The sequence below is a fragment of the Helianthus annuus genome, chromosome 10 (genome assembly GCF_002127325.2).
Source record: "Helianthus annuus cultivar XRQ/B chromosome 10, HanXRQr2.0-SUNRISE, whole genome shotgun sequence".
NCBI lineage: Eukaryota > Viridiplantae > Streptophyta > Magnoliopsida > Asterales > Asteraceae > Helianthus > Helianthus annuus.
In genome coordinates, this window is record NC_035442.2 from 138517958 (window position 1) to 138537564 (window position 19607).

The 19607-nt window shown below is 41.2% G+C and overlaps 3 protein-coding genes and 1 long non-coding RNA gene across 4 annotated transcripts; 2 read left to right on the forward strand and 2 right to left on the reverse strand.

Moving 5' to 3' along the window:
- Positions 1–1178: 1178 nt before the first annotated feature.
- On the reverse strand, positions 1179–1715 carry LOC110882618 (late embryogenesis abundant protein Dc3). Its single transcript, XM_022130596.2, has one exon. The coding sequence runs from the start codon at positions 1643–1645 to the stop codon at positions 1280–1282; it is 366 nt and encodes a 121-aa protein (XP_021986288.1). The 5' UTR covers positions 1646–1715; the 3' UTR covers positions 1179–1279.
- Positions 1716–2068: 353 nt separating this feature from the next.
- LOC110882583 lies at positions 2069–3001 on the reverse strand. The gene has a single exon (XM_022130568.1). The coding sequence runs from the start codon at positions 2999–3001 to the stop codon at positions 2069–2071; it is 933 nt and encodes a 310-aa protein (XP_021986260.1).
- Positions 3002–8642: 5641 nt separating this feature from the next.
- LOC110885742 lies at positions 8643–12603 on the forward strand. Its single transcript, XR_002562384.2, has 3 exons — positions 8643–9096; positions 9166–9288; positions 10082–12603. It is a non-coding gene; the product is annotated as an uncharacterized LOC110885742 (long non-coding RNA).
- Positions 12604–18321: 5718 nt separating this feature from the next.
- LOC110882584 lies at positions 18322–19196 on the forward strand. The gene is made up of 2 exons (XM_022130569.1): positions 18322–18477; positions 18582–19196. Exons 1-2 carry the CDS (start codon positions 18322–18324, stop codon positions 19194–19196), a joined length of 771 nt encoding a protein of 256 aa, XP_021986261.1.
- The last annotated feature ends 411 nt before the right edge of the window (positions 19197–19607 follow it).

A 19607-nucleotide genomic window follows, 5' to 3' on the forward strand; every position in this document is an offset into this window, starting at 1 on the left:
GTGTGAATTTACATTTATAGCCGTACAGAAAACCATGGACCCTCTTTGCCACCTCAGCTTCCCCAATGGGCTTATGGGCCGTTCAAATATTGGGCCAGGTTTCAGTGTTTTAGGTCCAACTTCATTGGACCGACCCGTGGATTTTTTTTTTTGCTATCTATTTTGGGTTTTGTTTCACGTTCTTTATGTTTTCTTTCCAAAACAATCTATGCATTTAAAATTATCAACGGTCTTTGTTTTTTTTTGAACGGTAAATTTGGATCACTGACAGACCACTGGAGTATCATCAACAGAATCACCCAACTGACAGATCACTGGAGTATCACCAACAGAATCACCCAATCATATCCATCTTCAATAGGCAATGCCTATACACCAATTCAGAAGGATACCCAATAACTATGGAAAAACTCCCTTGTGGAATCAAACTCAGAACCAATTGGTCACAAAGTCCTATCCCAGCCTCAAGATACCACAAGGTTATAAAGCCATGGGCTATCAACAAACTTTGTTACATGACAAATGTGAAATTGACTATACATGTCATATGTGTATCTGTTTAGTCGTGAAATCAGAGCATTCATATTTGATCCTTTATAATTATGTGAGTGTGTCCTCTGTATTATATAGAGTGATTGTAAGTGGAGGGAGATAAAATGTTACTGTTAATCAGTAAACTTAGAGAAACACTTTTTACCCTCTATAAGTTTTTAATATTATTGAAATTGGTTGTGAGTTGAAAAAAGAGAAAAAATAATAATAAAAGTATATAAAATATTATTTAATTAAAAAGAAAAGAGAAAAGATAGTAATTTTTAACATAATATTCCTAGATAAAGCTATGACTTATGAGCTTCTCTTCATTTAACACATGTTACACGTCATTTTTTACGAGCGAATTAATGGACCCGTTTTTGTTTGCAGCTAATATTTGTAGGCCATTCATTTAAACAGTTAAAATTTATTTTTTTATTTATAAGTGTTTGAAATAATCACTTTTGCAAGGGCAAGCACGAAACATTAAATTAAATGGAAAATATTAAAAGACATTATAAAAAACGATCCATGATTAAAAAAAAAAAACACATTTGTTATAAAAAGACAAAACATCCAAACCCAAACCCGAACTTAAAACCTAAGCGGATCACTGGCCGAAACCGGACCCGATCCACTACAAACAACATCAAAGCACAATGCCATTACATAAAACAACAACGACATTCACCTTATTATTATTAACTAAAAAACACAAACAACAAAATAACCAACAACCATGCCATCAGTTGTTCCTCCTAGTCGTAGTTGTAGTGGTAGGAGCAACAGTCCCACCAAAGTCCTCATCCTCCTCCTCACCCGCCATTCCAAAGGTCTGCTTCACCTTCTCAGCTGCACCCTGAGCCATGCTCTTCACTTGCTCAGTCGTCCGCTGCACCACGCCACCCGTCTTCTCTTTCCCCGCTTCCGCCGTCTCTTTTGTCGCCTGTCCCATCTCCCCCGCCTTCTCCTTCGCTGCAGCCGCCTTGTTCGACAAGTAACTGGCGGTCTCGTCTTTCGCCTCTCTGGTTTTGTCCATCATCTGACCGGTTTTTTCCTCAGCTTGGCCTTTGGCTTCACCGGCTCTGTAGCTCTGCTTGTGTGATGCCATTTTCTTTTGGAAGATGTTTTGATTGTTGTATGATTTGTAGAAGAAGTGTGAGTTTTTGTTTGAGGATTGATTGGTGAATGAAGAACCAATGGGGATTGAGTGGGGTTATATAGGAATGTAATGAGGTGACACATATGCTGCTTGGTTGACTCGTGTAGGGCATATATGGCTTCTTGATGTTGATTCGTTAATTGTGTTTGTTGGTTAAATAAAATTTGGGTACTTGAGCTTCTTAATTTATGTTATCTATACTTATCCTAGAGATATACCTTGGTGATTAAGCTACGTATGTATGTACTCTGGTCATTTCGATATTAATTTTTGTGTATTTTTTTTTTTAACGACCAACAAAATTCATTTTATTAATCAAAGGGTTAACAACAAATTAGTCCACACCATTACATACGTCAATACAAAACTATACTACAAACATTTCCTCGATACATCAAAATTACACCACTCTTCCCACGATATCTCCTTTAAAGATGATCGATTTCCAACCCATAAGAAACTTAGGTGCTTAATCTCCGCCGTCAAATGTTCCAGATTCGCCTGTTTGCCATTGAAAACTCGACCATTTCTGCATCTCCATATTACCCAAATCGATACTTGCATAATTGCGTATACCAGCTTCCTCCATTTTTCCGTACCCCGAATATGTTTATGCCATCCCAACAAATCCTTTACCCTAAAAGCATATATACTTGAGATTTTACACCATTGAGAAACGAAATTCCAAACCTCTTGTGCCATTTCACAGCTTACGAACAGATGTTCCACGTCTTCATCAAATTGACCACATAAATTGCAAGAAGTCTGACATGTAATAACGTTCCTGTGTGCTAAAGCTGCAAGAGTCGGCAACCGATCTAACGAAACTCTCCATGCCAAGAAGTTTACCTTTATCGGGTTCCAATTATTCCATCTAAAGTCATTTCCCAAGTCTGAGAATCTTGCAGCCTGTAGTGTGCACTTAAGGCTTTTTACCGAGAAGGTGCCTGAACCATCAAGTTCCCAGCCCCATCGATCACCCCCATCTCCCCATGCCGTCTTGAACAGCTCCTCGGACAGCTTCTGTACATCGCTTAGTTCCTGCTGCGTCTCTGGCTGCCGTACCCAGTTAAAGATCAGAGTCATCACATCACTTGTAACCTTTACTCGATCCAAAACGGCTGCGTTTTTACTTTTTTCCAACTCACACAGGCCCGGATACTGACTTTTTAATGTTCCACCTTCTGTCCACCTCTCTTTCCAAAAGGAAATCGAATCTCCACTCCCGGTATCGCCCAGAAACAGTCCGAAATATTCAGCCCATATTTTTCCATGTCTTTTGAAACTCTGAAAACTTGCTTCCATGGACCGGCTATTGACAATCTCCCAGGAATCGGGTTCCACTTTCTTTCACTATGGTGTATACTCCAAATTACTTTACGCCATAAACTATCCGGATCCGTCTTAAATCTCCACCACCACTTGGCGAGCATTGCTAGGTTCGCATCTTTCAAGGACCCGACACCAACCCCTCCTAATTCCTTTGGTGTCATAACATTATCCCAGGCTACCAAACTCATTTTCCCCTTTCCGGCATTATACCCCAAAGAAATTCGCGTCGTAACCTTTCAAGTTGGTCAATAACCTGTGCCGGGGCTCTATACAAAGAGAAATAATACGTTGGAAGTGCGTTTAACACCGACTTAATTAATGTCAACCTTCCGCCAAATGATAGAGTTTTCGCTTTCCAAATCGCCAACCTTTTTTTAAAAACTTCTACTACCGGCTGCCAATTTCTTACCAAGTTCATGTTTGCCCCCACTTGTAATCCTAAGTGTTTAAACGGAAAACACCCGACTCTGCACCCCAATGTATTGGCCATATTCTGAATATGAGCATCACATACATTCACACCAAAAAACCGACTTTTACCAAGATTTACCCGAAGCCCCGATGCTAAGAAGAAACACCGAAGAATTCTCCTTAAATTATGTACATTATTCACCGACCACCTCCCAACAAAAATAACGTCGTCTGCATATAGGAAGTGGGAAAGAACCGAACCTTGATTCACGAACCGGACCCCTTCATATAAGCCAAGTGAGCATGCTTTCTTCATTACTCCTGACAAGGCTTCCATTGCGATGATGAATAAAAATGGGGATAAGGGATCCCCTTGTCGCAATCCCCTATAGCATGTGAACTCCTGCGTAGGTGACCCGTTTACTAATACAGAAGCCCTAGCATTTTTTACCGTGGCCATAACCCAACTGATATACATCGAGGGAAACTTCATTTGCTCCATGATGCTTTCCACGAATACCCAATTTAGCGAATCATAAGCCTTTTCAATATCCGCTTTGAATATAAACCCCTCCTTTCTATTAGAACTCATCCACGGAATTAACTCATTAAGTATCAACGGCCCATCCAATATACTCCTGTTGGCTAGAAATGCAGTCTGTTCCTCCGAAATTTGCTTATTAATAACTATCTTCATTCTATTAGCCAATACTTTCGAGATCACCTTTTTTATGCATCCAATAAGACTAATTGGCCGGCCTATAATCCCCCATGCCATTTGGATCATTACACTTAGGAATAAGTGTAATAAACGATGAGGTACACCCATGAGAAATGGTTGCATTTTGTGAAAACTCCTCAAACACTTTAATGAAATCCGCCTGTAATGATCCCCAACATTTCTTAATAAACCTGAAATTGATGCCGTCAGGGCCCGGTGCCTTTTCACTTCCACAATCCCAAATAGTGTCTTTTATCTCTGTTAATGAGAACGGGGCTACTAACATCTCCCCCTCTGCATCAGTCACCTGACCAAGGTACGGACACGTTAACCTGGGCCTAACCTCCATCGGTTCCTGGAACTTTTGTGCGAAAAAGGAGCATATTGAATCCTTAATCAGCGGCGGATCTGTCTCCCATACCCTATTTATCATAAGCCCGTTTATGCGATTAGAGCTTTAATTTGCATTTACAATATTATGAAAGAAGCTCGTGTTTTCATCCCCCTCCACGGCCCACTTCACCCTTAACCTATGCTTCAGATCCATTACTTTGACTCTATCTGCCTCCATAATAATCCTTTTACATTCTGCCCTATTACCCAGTTCGTCCGGAGAAAGATCCCGCTCCTCCGCTATTAACTCCAAAGCCTCCAACGTTTCCATCTTTTCTTTATAAACCAACTCCTTTTCTGATTTAATAATGTTCACCCGCTCCTTTATCTTGAACTTAATCCACTTTAGTTTTACTGCGAGGCCCATATCCGCCGCCCCTTGGAAGGAAAAACTCCCTAAAGCTTGCTGAATATACTCCATGATACCAGGCATAACTAACCAGGAGTTGAAAATCCTGGTTGGAATAGGCCCAACATCTTGAGCTAAAACTGACATCAAGATTGGACAGTGGTCCGAGACCACATTGGACAAAGCAACAACCGAAGCAACGACCATTTTGCCTGAAATTCTCTACAAACCAAATACCGATCCAATTTGATTTTGTGCACCCCATTATCTAAATGATACGTAAATTTTAGCCCACCCATATGGTACTCTACCAAGTCTGCTCTTTCAATAAACCAGTTAAACCATTCAGCGTTCAAGGCTACGAAATCTGAATTGAATCTTTCACTCGGACCCCTGACGTCATTAAAATCCCCACCGAACACCCACACACCTTCTAACGACTGCTTTAGCAAAAACAACTCCTCCCATAAGGCCCTACGTTCTACCGGATCATTATAAGCATACACGTTAACTATGTTAATTAATTCTCCAGTATGTTTAATGCTACCTTGCACCACTATGAATCTTTGGTCTCTGATAACATCAATATATTCAAACACATAAGGATCCCACATGCTGATCAAACCCCCTGACCTACCAACAGCGTCCACAGACACCATTTCGAACCGCGATCTACCCCAAAATTTTCCGGCTATGAACTGTGTAATACCCCCCAATTTTGTTTCCTGTATTACTAGGAAGTGTACCCCGTGCGATGTTTTTAAGCCTCTAACCCAATCAACTTTCCTCTGGTCCCCGACCCCCCTTAGATTAACAGACATAAAATTCATCATAAATCATTTTGTTCACCAATAATAATCTCTCTAACTTGATTGTGAAAATCACCTAGTTGAAACCCAACCGATGACCCGACTGCCACTGTATCAGCCGCTTCTTCTTGAACACCCCTGTCATTCGCCGTCTTCGGTACTTCAGGACAACCAGGTGGACTCTGATCCGAGATCCCACCTCCCATGTTTTCTCCAGTATCGACCAGAACATCCCCACAGTCCTCTCTACTTGCTTCGAAAACATTACCTCCATCCTTGTTTACCGAGTCGCCCACAGGATCCTCCACCATATGTGTAGAATTATTTAGATCAAACGATCTTTCTAGGTTCCGTATATGTGACTGTGCTGGATAAACATTATCCATATCATCATCTTGTGGGCTCCTAGCCCTCCTTGGCCTTTTCCTGGACATGGTTCCTGGGCCCTGGCCCAACCCACTATTGGGCTCCTCAAAATAACCACCCACGTAATTTTCTGCTAGGTATCCATCATCATTAAAATTTTGTTTTTTGCACGTGTCATCAGCCGCCGAATTAAATGTACCCCCATTATGATTCCCATGCACACCTTGCATGGGGGATGATGGTTCCGATTCTCGAAGGTGCTCTTTCGACTTCTCACCCCCGCCTGTTCGAATTTCCCCTTCCTCATCTTCATCGTCCGGAGATGCTGCCGACTCCGATGACCTTGCCGGCGAACCTTTCCTAACCTCTAATAGTTCCGTAACCACATCCTTTAACCATGGATTAAATTCTTCTCTCACCCAAACATTGTAAATTCTCCCTCGCCATTCTATGTTTACCTCCTCCTCGATACGCTTCCCGACTCCAGTCACTATCCAGCATCTACTGTCCGAATTATCCATCTTCGTCCACGAAAATTCTGATGACCCTACCAGTCTTCCGAATCATTCCCCCACCCGGTTATACATCTTGCTGTCTCTGAGATGAATAGGAAGTCCACAAGTTTTTATCCACACCAGACGATCATACTCCAAATCCTGTCCTTTCCATAACGTGGCCGACAAGACTAACTGGTTCCACTCTTCGCCATTGATTCTAGTAAATTCCATCGCCTGCCCTTTCTCTTTAAACACCACTATGCACTTCAATCCACCGAGGTAAGACACCGGATATTCACCAAGCCCCCTTACTTCCATCATCCTTCTGAACTCTTTTAATGCTCCGACATCTTTTAATTCAACTATGACTGCCCTCATCATGTAATGGTCTGAATAAACCGCAATCCTATCTTCTGCAATATCTGTCTTATTTTCCTTTATCTGTGACTCCTGTTTTCCTTTGACCACATCCGAATACGTGACTCCTTCTTTCACCGGCTTGTATTCATACACCGGCCTTCGCTATGAGATCGGGTCACTATACGGAACTTTAGTACGTGACTGCTGACCAGCTCCATCGTCATAACCATGACTCTGAAACAGCCTGTGGTTTTTATCAAATTTCGCCACCGAGACACTCACTTTTGCTTCAAATATTTTTACCTTGTTCATGGCTTGCAGTGTTGTCATCACGTCATGCACACCCTCGTATCGAACAAAACCGAAGTGATTACCTCTGGAGTCTTTTTTTCGTGCCACATACGCCTCCTTTAACACACCATACTGTTGAAAGGCCCTCCATAAAATCATTCTAGACACACCCCCCGGAAGATTCGTAACATAAAACGATGTTACCTGCTTCCCCCCGAGGTAATGCTTAGGGAGACCTGGGTTGTGGAAACTCCCCATCACCCTACCCAAGAAGAAGCAGACCCCGATAGCGAATGGAATCGATAGAGAATCGAGATATAATGAGAGGTATAGATAGCCACAAGCAATATGCAGACCCAAACACACCTCCACACGATATCCCAACTTCCACTCTTCGTCGAGCTACCAGCGGTCTCTCTTCCATCAAAGAAACAAGGAAAGAACACAGATAACCGAATCCCGGCAGGCGAATGGGAGTATCAGTGGATCGGGTTAGGATGAAAGGTCAGCCGGAAGAGCAACCTTGCACGCTAACCCAACAGACCTAGCTCCGTCGAGCCCCCGACGATCGGTATTCTAGAGATAATTTTTTTGTATTTAATTGGATAACTGACAAATCATTGCAATATGATTGTGTCACTAGCAAAACCATCTAATCATAACTATCTCCGGTAGCAATAATGCCTATATACAAATTCAGAAGGAAATCTAATAAATATAGGAAAAACTCCCTTATGTATCTAAACGTGTTAAGTATTTCTTCGTATACATATTTTTTATTAAATCTTTAGATCGATAACATTAAGGTAACTATTTTCTGAACAGTAGATGACAAGATAACTAGCCGTCATGTAGTATGTTCAGTCAAACTTAACCCAATAGTTAATTCAGGTTCGTGTGTTCAAGTTGAGCTCAAATTGTATAATAATACTATGTTACACATAAGTTTATATAATTATATTATGTGTGAAAATATATGTAAGACGCTAGGTCCAAAGATTTTTAACTCGGTCGAGTTATGTGATCTAAATTTAGGAGTTTCATGAAATACAATAAATAATTTGTTAGAAGTTAGCTCATTAATATGTAGAATGTTCCACTCATTATTAACTAAGTCACGTTGTGTGTGTTTCCACGATATTCAACAACTCTAAACACAATATTATCGTGATGTAGGAATGCTTTAAATATCAATGAGCTATCAAAATTGACGTGAGGTTGCCTATAACAAAAAATGTCTTCTCCAATGACTCCAACTTTGCTAGTAGCTTTACCTTCCTTATTCGTATATTTTTGATAAATCTTTGTGAGGTTGCCTATAACAAAAAATGTCTTCTCCAATGACTCCAACTTTGCTAGTAGCTTTACCTTCCTTATTCGTATATTTTTGATAAATCTTTGTATATTTTTGATAAATCTTTGTGAGATATGTGTTATATATAACTAATTAACTATATATTAAAGTTTATCGACGTTGAATAGTAAAACAAAAAGTTTCTTCTCCAATTGAGATTTCCCACATTTGTAACACCTGCTCTTGCCACTTCCTACTACTTTCTACAAAATATGGTTTCTCTGAACCTTCGCTACATCCTTCTTTATACAACACCTCCTGCTTACCTTGTTCGATTGTTTTCTTTTCCTTTTCTATTGTTTGTGTCAAAATGGAAGGTGTCATCCAAACCAAAGGGCTTTTAAACCTCCAATTTCTTCCTCCCATCAAACCCTCAAATCAGATTCTTTCTCAACAAAATCCCATAACAATCTCTCAAACAAAGAATCAATCTGGTTCGTGGTTTCAATGTTTTGTCTAAGCAAGCCCTTTTCTATACTGTAATTCTTCCATTTATCAGGTTTTTGGGGGTTTTCAGGTTAGTTTTGTATCCACTTAACAATTATTTTCAACCAATTACACTTGCCGATAAGCTTCTTTCTTTTAGGGACCTTAGTTTTTTGGACCGTTCACGATTGTGAGAACTTGAAGTTTTTGTTTGCTTTATGTGATGGCTGAGCTTTGAGGTAGTGTCATGGTTTCAGTTTTGTTTTGCAGATTTGCTAATCAGGTATGATGGTTTTATTATGTTTTTAAGTGTTTATATTCCTTGATATTAACATCGAATGGAGGATTTTAACATAAGTTTGTTTTTTTTATTGTGGATGAAGTATGAATTTAATTGAGTTAAGTGTTTCGGGCCACAAAGTTGTTGTAATTGAGGTTTAATTTTTTAGATGTGTTTGGTTGAATTTGATTTTATTTAAGTTTTATAGGCCATAAGTTTGGTGTATATCTCTTTATTTTCGAGTACCCCTTGGGAGTTAATGAACGATATTGAACGTATTAATGAAGGGTTTGTATTTGGAAGAGAAAATGTTACCGATTTTTGTCATTTTCACTATTTTATATAGTTGTTGGAGCTACACTGATTCAGTATGTGGAAGAACCAATGGTACAATTTAAACTATACATATCTATATACTATATAATAAAAGAAACCATTTGAGGGACACTTAACATCATATAAGACCATGTCTTATATATAATTATAATTTTAGTTTAATCTTTTCTAATTAATTATAGATAATTCTCCTATTAAATATTGTTTAGTTTAATATCTTATAGATAATTATTATTTAGTTTAATATCCTTCGCATTTATAATATTATTTATTTGAATTAATTATTACTTTTATATTTATATAATTTACTTCAAATTCAAACTTAGTTATCTAATTTGATGTTAACTATATATTTGAACGTTTTGTTTACTTTGGTATCAAATAGATTTTATGAAACTTAAAATAAAACTAACTAATTGTAGGATTCTTGTGTATTTGACCAAGTTTGCTAAATGTGCAGTGTTGGCTCAAATTCTGTTGAATAAACAGTGAGATGTTGGCTTGGTGGATGGGTTGGCAGTTGTTGTGGATGCTCCTTTTTGCTTCATCTTGTTCCGATTCTAGCCTTATGTTTCAGGGGAGTTTTCGTGTTCCCGCCTTCCTTTATTTGTATTGAATTCGCAATTCCTTTGCTTATTCAATTTTTTGTTGTACATCGAGGGCGATGTACAATTTAAGTGTGGGGAGGTGGTCTATCGCTTGAGCTTTGTTGTCAAAATAAAAATAATAATAATAATAATAATAATAATAATAATAATGCAAAGCTCTCTTTTAACATTTTTTTTGGCATACAAATCAAATCAACATAAGTATCTAAATAAGCACCAAAATTTTTGATAAATAAATTGGGTTAGCGCAAAAAGGGGTTCACTCGTGTAAGGAAAAACCGTCAAGTAATATGTTTTTTTGTATAAAATTGAGCATGAGAAATCAAGCGATTGACCTACTTGTTTGCCTTGCATATTTACCCAATACGCCCGTTTCCGTGAGTTATTTTTGAGCCTTATAGCTTTAGGATTATTTTTGCTCATGTTTTTGCGGGCAAAGATTGAGTGTGCCGGATAACTTTTGCGATTTAGAACTTGTGTTAGGTATACATTTCGAGGCCACAAAGCGAGAATACAAGCATAGAAATGATTGAGGCATTAGGAAACCTTTTCATTTTAGCCATTTTGATTCACCTCCTTACCCAAATTATTCCCCTAGTCAAACCAATTCGAGCCTTTCCCGTTCGTTTCTAGAAAACCCCAAAACATTAGCCACTTAGCCAAATTAGCCTTTTATATTTTTAACCCATTTTTGGTTGGAAGCCCGGTTCGGTTAATGATTAACTTGTAGCTTTTGTATAATTTCTTCTTAGTTTTTATATCCCTCATGATCAAGAGTTTTTAGTTAAGTAGACATACTTAGTTCTCTCCAAAGCATGGGTTATAAAAAAAACCCAAAGAAATATAGTTGAAAAAGCCTTATCAAATGGCTTTGTTAGAGCAATTTTGGGAGTAGAAAAACAAATATTTGTTGGTTAGCTCTCGGTTAGTTATCTTATAGTTGTATAGTTCTATTTTTCTTATGTTTTAAATTAGTCAAACCGTCGGGTTACAACCGTTTTAGCCACTTTTCAAAATCCACTTCCACACCCTTAACCCAAGCCAAGTTACAACCCAATCAAGACCTCATGATTTATGCTATATTTTTTCTGAGTGATTAGATTTGATCCTTCCACAAGCTTATGATATCGCATGGTTATCGTCTTGGCATCGAGTGTTCTAAACATACTCCACAAATTGTATGTGCACCTATATTTAGCCGAGTGTGTGTGAACATTGTGAGGATGCTTGGTGAATTTGTAGGGATTTCTAAGATGGACCATTGCTCATAAACATATTTTACATATTTCTTTTCGGTTCTTTCTTTATATCGAGCACCCCTTGATTGTTTTGACCCAAGTTATTTGTTTGTGCTTATGAAATGCTAGTTGAGATGATTGCCATTTAGAGAGTTTCGTTGATTTTAGTTTGCTTGAGGACAAGCAAAGTTCAAGTGTGGGGATGTTTGATGTATAAGAATTTATACATCTTTTAAACGTCAAATACGCCCCATTTATGCGAAAACTCTTTGTATTTTCATTGATTTTGGTACTCATTTGAGTTGTTTGTGAAAATACAGGTTCGCGCTTCGGCCCGGTGATGAAACGAAGGCTTTTGGAGCAAAATGGAGTGAAAATGATGCATTCCAGGAAATTGCCAGATACGGCACTACCGTGCCATACACTGGCACGACCGCGCCAAGCCTTCCGACATCGGCACTCTCAGCCAGCACTAGCATCCAGCAGCCAAACCAGACTAGCATCCAGCAGCCAAACCATCGAAATCAGGTGACGCACGACCGTGCCAACCACTCGCACGACCGTGCCAGGTCAATTTCAGCCCCAGATCATCTTGTTTCCGAGATCGACTCGATCACAGCCGAGCACTATCGGCTCGCACGACCAGGCCATGCCCGAGCACGGTCGTGCTACCTCGGGAACTTTTGAGCGCAATTTTTCCCAAAATGGTAGCATACTTGGTCAACATTCAAGAAAGTGGGTCTGACACTTGCCAAGCACGACCGTACCAAAAGGTGGCATGGTAGTGCCAAAAGCCCAGAGTTTAAATACGAGTTCTAAGCTCATTTGCAGGAGAGTTGGAGCATTTTGGTGACTTTTTCTCTCAAGAATCTGGTCTTGGAAGCTTGTTGGAGCCAAGATGAAGCTTTGAAGAGGACTAAATCACTTGAAGATCTACTCAAACACCATTTTAATCTTGTCTTTAACTTGGTTAGCTTACTACATTATGAACAATTTATGTTTCTTTGCATTTGATTTGGTAGCCATGAGCCTTATGGGCTAAACATTTGAGTTGTCTAAACTTTGTTGAAGCTAATGAATATGTGATAACATGGAAGTAGATGTGATGATTGTTCTTGTTAATCTTCATGTTGACATTTAATCTTGTTCTTGGAGTTCTTGTACATGCTTAAAGTTCTTGTTCTTGAATGTTTGCTCATAAGTATTTACATGTTGTGTTGGAAAGCCCATGTAGAGATTATGATTATTGAATCTTGTTAATTTATTAGTATGATTCATAGCTTAAAACTAGGAATGGTGATTGCTAATGTGATTGAATGATGATTTGAGCATGTGTATGAATTCTTGCATCTAGATTTGGAAAGATCAAAAGTATGTTTATATGGATTCTATAGTTTGTGTTCATGTTAGTTTGATGATTTAGGCCAAAATTGTTAGCTAGCATGACCATGCTTGTGGTTCATATCAAGAACATGATGATAGTGCCAACTACTTGAAACCAAGTTAGGGTGATTAGTGTGTTGTTCATATTAGTTTTCCCTAATTTGTAGAGTTAGGAGTTTTGACAAACAAATAACTCATGATTAAAGGTTAACATCAACTTAGCAAGTGAGCTTAAAAGAATAATTTTTAGGTGATTAGAATGTTAATTCATTTTTAGTTTTCCTAAGAATTATAGACTAGGAAGCCTTGATTGGGGACTTAGTCAAATTTTAGAGCTTGCATCATCACAAAACCTTCCACCTTGTTGTCATATGTTTGTTAGTGGAGACTTAGTTTAGGCAACCCTTTCTTAGATATTGTTCTTTGTTAGAATTCTTAGTAGTTTATTTATTTGCATGCTAGTTTAGAAAAAAATCAACCGAATCATTTGAAAAGGCTTTAAAGTAACAAAAGTTTAGTATCGAGACACCGCATCCACGGATTGATATCCGGTTCTTACCGATTAGCTATATTACCACCCGACGGGTACACTTGCCCTTTTGTGTGTGTAGTTAGTTTCTAGGTGAAAAACCATTTTTAAAACTAAATTTGTGTGAAGAAAAACTCAATTAAAAATATATTTAATTCACGCACATCAAGTTTTTGGCGCCGTTGCCGGGGATGCGATCTTCTTGAAAACGATTCGAGTTATTTATTTAGCCACCTGTGAAAATTGTATAAAGTTTTTGTTTACTTGTTTTATCTGCCTTTGCTTGAGTATTTGAAAAAAAAATGATTATTTGCTAGTTGTTTTTGTTTTTGTATATATATATAGTGCATTGTGCTCCTCCTTATTCCCTACAGGCCGTGCATGTCCTCAACCCCCACTGCTGATATCGTTGAGCCTTCATCGGAGCCGGAGCGTGATCTTCGCCGGAGACCGCGGGAGCGGTTCCGCGTGGTAGCCGAGGCGATCGAGGTAGACGCGGGAGGAGACGACACATTCTACGAGGTTCAAGTCGACATGGCGGACGCGGAAGAGAATAGTATCTTGAATGAAATTGGAAAACCGTTACTCGATGGTTTGCCTGCGAGCATCAATGCACCGACAATCGACAATAATAATTTCGAGATCAAGGCTGGCACCATATCAATGTTGCAGAATGCGGTGCAGTTTTATGGCAAGGATCACGAGGATCCTAGTGTTCACATCGCGGGGTTTCTAGAGGTTTGTGCCACATTTAGGATTCATGATGCATCACCGGATGCTATCCGCCTTCGACTCTTTCCGTTTTCTTTACGGGATGGAGCCAAGGAGTGGCTTCTTTCACTTCCAGCTGGATCTATCACTACATGGAATCAATTAGCTGAGAAGTTCCTTCAGAAATATTTCCCTCCAGAGAAAACTGTTCGGTTGAGAACCAAGATTCTGAACTTTCGTCAGGACGAGGACGAGTCCCTTTACGAGGATTGGGAGCGTTTTAAAGAGCTTATGAGAAAGGTCCCACATCACGGGTTGCCTAAGTGGCAACAATGTCAGATCTTCTACCATGGCTTGGACAGTCAGGGACAGATGATGGTTGATACATACTCGGGTGGTGATATCGGCACGAAAAATGCCACCGAGGCATTTGAGATTCTTGAAAAGTGTGCCGCGAAAAACCGGACGCAACAGCCCCCGAGGGGAAAGAGTTCTCGGCAAGGAGTTCATCATGTGGACGACTACACAGCCATGACAGCACGTATGGATGCCTTATCTTCAAAATTTGATCGAGTGATGGAAATGCACTCGAGAGGTTCTTCGAGTGGGGGAGCATATCAGGTAGGTGATTTACCGACGGGAGAGATGTCACACGAGCATGTTGATTTCATGGGAAACCAATACCGTCCTCAAAACAATCCCAACAGCAATACTTATAATCCGGGATGGAAGAATCATCCAAACTTTAGTTGGAAGCCCGATGCTTCTAACCAGCATCCACCCGGATTTGCTCCACGTCCCACAACTCCAGCTCATGGAGCATATGGTCCACCTCGACCTCAGCAGGCACCTTCCTCTAGTGATCCTAGTGTGCATGATATTCTTAGTCAAATCTTAGCTGGTCAAAACACTCAAAAGGCAAAGAATGAGAAGCGTTTTAAGGAGTATGACGGTCGTTTCACGAGGCACGAGAGTGAGTTGAGAAGCCAAAAGGCTTCCATGCAGGCCATTGAGAACCAAGTCGGCCAGATTGCCAAGATGTTGTCTGAGAGACAACGGGGGGGGCCTTCCGAGCAACACAGAGCCTAATCCAAATGCTACTGCAAAGGCCATCACGTTGAGAAGCGGCAAGACCACTCAAGCTATCCCTCCGGCTGTTCCAGAAAAGCCAGTCGATGACGATGAGGTTGATGAGGAGATTGAGGCTGAGTCTCCGGGTGAGGTGCAACAGAGGCGAGTCCCAGCAAGTACCGCACGACCCAAGGAGCCAGTGAGAGAGTATGTCCCTCCCATTCCATATCCGGGGAGGTTGAAGAAGCAGAAAATGGAAGAACACTATGGTAAATTCCTCGAGCTTTTTAAGCAACTTCATATAAATTTACCATTTGTCGAGGCACTTGCTCAAATGCCTAAGTATGCCAAGTTTCTGAAGGATATCCTATCCAACAAAAAGAAACTTGAGGAGCTTTCGCAGGTGACCTTGAATGAAGAGTGTTCAGCAGTTCTTCAGAACAAACTACCGAAGAAGATGAATGATCCTGGGAGTTTCACTATCCCGTGTTTGATTGGTAGTTTATCGGTCAGCAATGCATTAGCTGATCTTGGAGCTAGCATAAACCTCATGCCATATGCGGTTTTTGCCAAGCTAGACTTGGGCGAGCCCAAGCCGACTCGTATGAGCATTCAGCTAGCCGACCGTTCAGTGAAGTACCCTCGAGGCATAGTTGAGAATATGATGGTGAAAATCGACAAGTTTGTCTTTCCTGTCGATTTCGTGATTCTAGACATGGATGAGGACAAAAATGTTCCACTTATCTTAGGTCGCCCATTCCTAGCCACTGCGAGAGCCTTGATTGATGTCTGCACCGGTAGACTTACTCTTAGGGTTGATGATGAGGAGGTTACCTTTGACATTGGGAAATCCATGCAACACTCACAAAATCAAGATGATACACTCTACTTTATTGAGACTATCGATACTATTGTGAGTGATCATCTTCATGCTACATTCGAGGAGGATGTTATGGACACACAGCTGCTAGGAGGGGAGATTTTTAGTTCGCCTAGTGTGGACCGAATGATTGAGGAAGTGACCTGTCTGATAGGTCACGCGTCTCCCCCGTGTCCCGAGGTTTTTGAGGTTGTGGATCACGTTACTGAGCCTAAAGCACGCCCTTCTATTAAGGATCCACCTTCGGTTGAGCTTGAGGAGCTCCCAGATCATTTGGAGTATGCCTTCTTGGAGGGTGAGACTCATCTGCCCGTTATCATTTTTGCCAAATTGTCGAAGGAAGAGAAGGATCGATTGCTTGAAGTCCTGAAGCAGCACAAGAAGGTGATTGCTTGGAAGATTATGGATATAAAAGGGATCAATCCATCCTTTTGTACCCATAAGATCTTGATGGAGGAGGACTTTAAACCTGTAGTACAGCATCAGAGGCGTTTGAACCCCAACATGCAGGAGGTTGTGAAGAAAGAGGTTATCAAACTACTTGATGCAGGTTTGATATACCCGATCTCTGATTCACCGTGGGTTAGCCCTGTACAGGTAGTCCCGAAGAAAGGAGGCATGACAGTGGTGACCAATGAGAAAAAACGAGTTGATTCCTACTCGTACTGTCACCGGATGGAGAGTTTGCATTGACTACCGCAAACTCAATGATGCCACGAGGAAGGATCATTTCCCACTCCCTTTCATTGATCAGATGTTGGAGAGGTTGTCGGGAAGGATGTACTACTGCTTCCTTGATGGTTTTTCAGGATATTTTCAGATTCCCATCTCTCCGGAGGATCAGGAGAAGACGACATTCACATGTCCCTATGGCACATTCGCCTACCGGCGGATGCCCTTTGGACTGTGTAATGCCCCACCCACATTTCAGAGGTGTATGGTGGCCATTTTTCACGACATGATCGAGGACTCCATGGAGGTTTTCATGGATGATTTTTCTGTGTTTGGAAGTTCTTTTGATCAGTGTCTCAGGAATCTGAACAAGATGTTGGCTAGATGTGAAGAAGCCAACCTTGTGTTGAATTGGGAGAAGTGCCACTTCATGGTGAAGGAGGGCATTGTGCTTGGGCACAAGATTTCACAGGTGGGGCTCGAGGTTGACCGAGCCAAAGTCGAGACTATTTCGAAACTCCCGCCTCCCACATCCGTGAAATCTATTAGGAGTTTTCTGGGTCATGCAGGTTTTTACCGGCGATTCATAAAGGACTTTTCCAAAATCGCCCGTCCCATGACTCAGCTCCTCGAGAAGGATGCCCAGTTTGTTTTCTCTGATGAGTGCCTTCGGGAATTTGAGTTGTTGAAGGAGAAGTTGGTGAATGCCCCGATCATGGTTGCTCCCGACTGGGAGCTGCCATTTGAGTTGATGTGTGATGCGAGTGACTTCGCAGTCGGGGCTGTCTTGGGTCAAAGGAAAGATAAACACTTTCACCCGATTTACGATGCGAGCAAGACCTTGAATGATGCTCAGGAGCACTACACCACAACAGAGAAAGAGCTCCTAGGTGTGGTCTTTGCCTTCGATAAGTTTCGGTCATATCTTGTCCTTTCCAAGACCATTGTGTACACGGATCATGCAGCACTTCGGTACCTTTTTAGCAAGCAGGATGCTAAACCAAGACTGATATGTTGGATTTTGTTGCTGCAAGAGTTTGATATTGAAATCCGTGATAAAAAAGGGGCTGAGAATTTGGCAGCTGATCATTTGTCTCGACTTGAGCATTCCAAGGGAAAGGAAACTCGTGGGCCTAACATCAATGACAATTTCCCCCACGAGTTCCTCATGAGGATTGAGACTAGTGATGATTCCCCATGGTTTGCTGACTTTGCAAACTACCTAGCTAGTGGCATCCTGATCAAGGGGATGACTCATCAGCAGAAGCGAAGTTCTTTGCAGATGTCAAGCATTACTTCTGGGATGACCCTTACTTGTTTAGGGTAGGAGCGGATCGGATGATCCGGCGATGTGTGCATGGAGACGAGGCGAGAGATATTTTATGCCACTGTCACGAAGGACCCACGGGAGGCCACCACGGAGCGAACAACACATCAAAAAAAGTGTTTGATGCCGGATTCTTTTGGCCGACTATTTTCCGTGATGCCCATGAGTGGGTGAGGTCCTGTGATGCTTGCCAGAGGGCGAGCAACATTTCTGCACGCCATGAGATGCCACAAAACGACATCTAAGTTTGTGAGGTTTTTGACGTGTGGGGGCTAGACTTCATGGGCCCCTTTCCGACCTCTTTTGGTAACCGCTACATCCTAGTCGCTGTTGATTACGTTTCAAAGTGGGCCGAAGCACAGGCTTTGCCCACTAATGATGCTAGGGTAGTGGTGAGGTTTTTGAAAAAGTTGTTTGCTCGCTTTGGTGCCCCGAAGGCATTGATTAGTGACCGTGGGACGCATTTCTGTAATGCTCAGCTTGAGAAAGCATTGTCCCGATATGGTGTTCAACATCGATTCCTACACCATATCATCCGCAGACAAGCGGACAGGTCGAGGTTACTAATCGGGGTATCAAGCGGATTTTGGAGAAAACGGTTAATTCTAGCCGTAAGGATTGGTCCGAGAAATTGGACGATGCACTATGGGCTTTTCGGACAGCCTACAAGACTCCTATAGGCACCACACCGTTTAAATTGTTCTATGGGAAGTCTTGTCATTTGCCTGTTGAACTCAAGCACAAAGCATACTGGGCTTTGAAGACAGTTAATCTTGACATGGCTGCTGCGGGTGAGAACAGGTTTGTGCAGATTCACGAGATTGAGGAGCTTAGGCACGATGCGTATGCAAGCTCCAAGCTGTACAAGGAACATACTAAGACATTTCACGATGCCCGCTTGAAGGACAAAAAGGAATTCCGAGTGGGCGATCGTGTGTTGTTGTACAACTCACGTCTCAAGTTGTTTCCTGGTAAGCTCAAATCTCGTTGGTTGGGTCCCTACACTATACGGTCAGTGTTTCCTTACGGGACCGTGGAGATAGGCCATGAGGATGGCCGGTTGTTCAAAGTCAACGGGCATAGGTTAAAGGCTTATGTTGGAGGGCCCGTTGACCCGAGTGAGGAGGTTGGTACCCTCCACCCCAAGAACAAATGAATTCGGGGTGGTGAGTCTAGCTGAAGATTCGTAAATAAACTTAGCATGTTTTGTGTTTATTATTTTGTTATTATATTTGTGTGTGGTTGTCTTTTTATTTTTAGGTTGCGGTTCGTTCTGGTCGTGAGGGATGTTAGAGCTTGTTGCCGGCTCTCAGGTATGTTAGTTCGGTTCTTTTTCTTGGTAGGAGATGCTTCGTGAGTGCCCCGGGTTCAAGGAGTTTAACTAAAGAGATGTCCATTTTCTACACCCTCAAAAAAAATTAAATTAAAATTAAAATTCAAAAATGCTGCACTATCATCAAAGTCTGGCACCACCAGACAACTTTTGCAGGCCAATAATAGAACTAATAAGAATAAAACCAACCACCACCACAAATTCTTCATAACTTCATCCCCTTCCTCCATTGAA